Here is a 2,507-nt window from a genome sequence, read left to right as displayed (position 1 = left end):
GGGGGTGGGGTGAAGCTATGGGCGTGGCTTGGCACGGAGGGCGTGGCCTGGGCCTGAGGTATTCTGGGTGGCCAATGCCGGAAGTTGGCAAATCGGTTGCTGGCAGAGCCCGGTGCACTTGGCCCACAGCCTGCACGCGCCAAAGTACGGCCTCCCACAATTCTAAAGTCGAACTCTCTTGTCCCTGCATCTCAACAGGTCAAGGCAGGAGACACAGACACCCCAGACATAACTATAGAACCAGAGAGCCTGGAAAATGAGCACCTTCCACTGACCGCCATTAACTGCATTCAAGGACAGCAGTGAAAAGAGTAACCTTCTTCGGATTCGAGAGAAGGAGAGAGGCAACCAAGAAGCTCACCCGGAGAAAGAGGTGTTTGCTGAAAAGATGCCACTGTTTGGAGAGCCCTACAAGACTAGAAAAAGGGATGAGTTGTCGCGTCAGATACAGAACGTACTAGGAGACTACGAAGTTATGAAGGAGTTATGGAGATCTATGTCTTGTACTCTGTGTCCAAATGGTTCTGAAGACAGCCAGGGGAAGCCGAAATATCCTTTATTTCATGACAGGGAGAGCCTTGAATCCAACCCTTGTTGCACGCACATCTACCACAAGCTTTTCTGTACTTCTTCTGCCCCTGGATCACCTTTTGTTGGTAACATTAGCCACAGTTCAAAGATGGCACCACCAAGGATGGAGCCAGTGCCAAGTCCCCATGCCAAAAACTATGGTCCACCCGACAAACAGCATCTGACTCGAGATCTCCTCAGTCAGGAGGGGCACTCTTCAAACCACAAAAAGTGTGACCGCAGAGCTGATGGTGACTCAGCTCCACATAAAAAACTCTCACCCTTAATCTCCCCTGTGTCCCATTTGTCACCTGTACTTTCCAGACTGCAAAGAACCCGCAAGGTTTACAGCAGCAGTAGCACTAGCAATAAAGGCTACTGTGCAGACACGTCTTCCAAGGACCTGAAAGTGAAGGCTCAAGATAACGAGACTCCTCTTGACACTTCAGTGGTCATTACCAGACTTGGGGTGGCCTCTTCTCAAACGTTTCCACCCCCTCCTCTCCCCTCAGAAAGTATGCAATGCAGCAGAAGCCCATGGACGGTCAGAATCAGGCTCCCAGTGAGTCCTTGGGCCTGAAGCTGCCACTGGAAGACAATGGTCAGCAGAGCTTCGAAAAACTGGATGTAAAATTGCCAGCCAAAGCCAAACTCACCAGACTGAAGATATCTTCACAGTCGGAGTTGGTGGAGCAGTTGTTCTCCAATGAAGTCCGCTGCATTGAGGAGATTCTGAAGGAAATGACCCATTCGTGCTCCCTCCTCTGACAGCCAAGCATACACCCGGTATGGCCAATACTAAGCATACACCCAGTACGGCCAAGTCATCCAGATCTCCTTTCCCTACAAAGGAGCCTCTGCCCAATAGTTCTGCAACTCAAATCCAAAATCAATATGATCCACCTTCCAAAATTTATCCCAATTCCCAGCAAGGAACATCCATACTCTGGGAGGACCTGCAGCTCAGTGATAGTGAAGAGAGCGACACAGAACAAACTACAGAGAAGCTTCCATCCCTCTCTGCACCTCCAAGTGCTCTCCAGATTCTCCCCAAGCCCGTGGTGTCAGCACATTCCAGTAGTGCAAAGACGGAGAGCAGCAGCAGCAGGTTGGACTCAGATTCAGATTCAGACTCCGAGACAGACTCGGAGAGTGAGAGCAGCTCATGCCATAGCAAGGAGAGTGAGCCCCTAGAAATCCCTGCTCCAGAGCCCAAGACTCCGACAACAAACTGGTTAACCAAAGTGAAGCAGCCACCAGTGCTCCTTGAGGCTCGGGGGAGCACTGAGTCTCCAAGTGGGTACCAGGAAAATAAGGGTGAAAACCGCAACACTGACCAGCTACATCCTGAGTCCAAAGGCTCTTCCCCCAAGAGTTCCAGCAAACTGTCCAAGATCCCACTGAAGGGCCCCAACCTGAGGAGAGGAGCTGCCTGAAATCCCCTGCCCAACAGGAGTCCCCACCTCAGCAAACTATTGAAACCAAACAACCCAGAAAACCTGCCAAGGGCTCTGGCCAGGCAGAGCCCCAGGCCTGTTTGCAGGTGGAAAGTAAACCAGGACCCCTTCCTTCTGAATCAAAAAAACAGACTTCCAAAGACAAACCCAAGATGAAGGCAAAAGGCAGGGAGCCTAAGCCTGAAGCTGGCATGCCCAACCATCAGGCATCCGAACCCGCCCCTATGGAGAAAAGGAAGCACAAGGGTTCCCTGGCTCCCTCAAAGGTGCCCTCAGGCCCTCAGGCTCCAAAGGACAAAGCTCAAAACAGGAACTCTTTCACTCTGCCTCACAGTGGTAGGGGCTGCAGTGGCAGCAGCAGTGGCAGGTCTAGAGACTGCCAACAAACTGCAAATGTCCAGGAAGATGGTCAAAAGAGAGACACCGAATTGCTCTCACCGCTCAGGGACTCTCCACTACCAACGAGTTTGGTAGTGAAGA

The 2,507-nt window shown here is 51.7% G+C and overlaps 1 protein-coding gene across 1 annotated transcript in view; it reads left to right on the top strand.

Moving 5' to 3' along the window:
* Window positions 1-295: 295 nt before the first annotated feature.
* Window positions 296-2,507, top strand: part of LOC126496186 (AF4/FMR2 family member 1-like) — a gene marked incomplete at both ends in the record, with an annotated part of 4,864 nt that continues 2,652 nt past the window's right edge. The window contains 4 exon segments of the mRNA XM_050133740.1: window positions 296-1,085; window positions 1,088-1,324; window positions 1,327-1,953; window positions 1,956-2,363. Of these exon segments, the coding sequence (XP_049989697.1) occupies window positions 296-1,085; window positions 1,088-1,324; window positions 1,327-1,953; window positions 1,956-2,363 (2,062 nt within the window).

Source organism: Alexandromys fortis, unplaced genomic scaffold (genome assembly GCF_014885135.2).
Source record: "Alexandromys fortis isolate MF-2015 unplaced genomic scaffold, M_Fortis_MF-2015_v1.1 scaffold_1522, whole genome shotgun sequence".
Classification (NCBI taxonomy): domain Eukaryota; kingdom Metazoa; phylum Chordata; class Mammalia; order Rodentia; family Cricetidae; genus Alexandromys; species Alexandromys fortis.
Note: the sequence above shows the minus strand (reverse complement) of the source record. Positions and strands in the feature narration are given on the sequence as shown.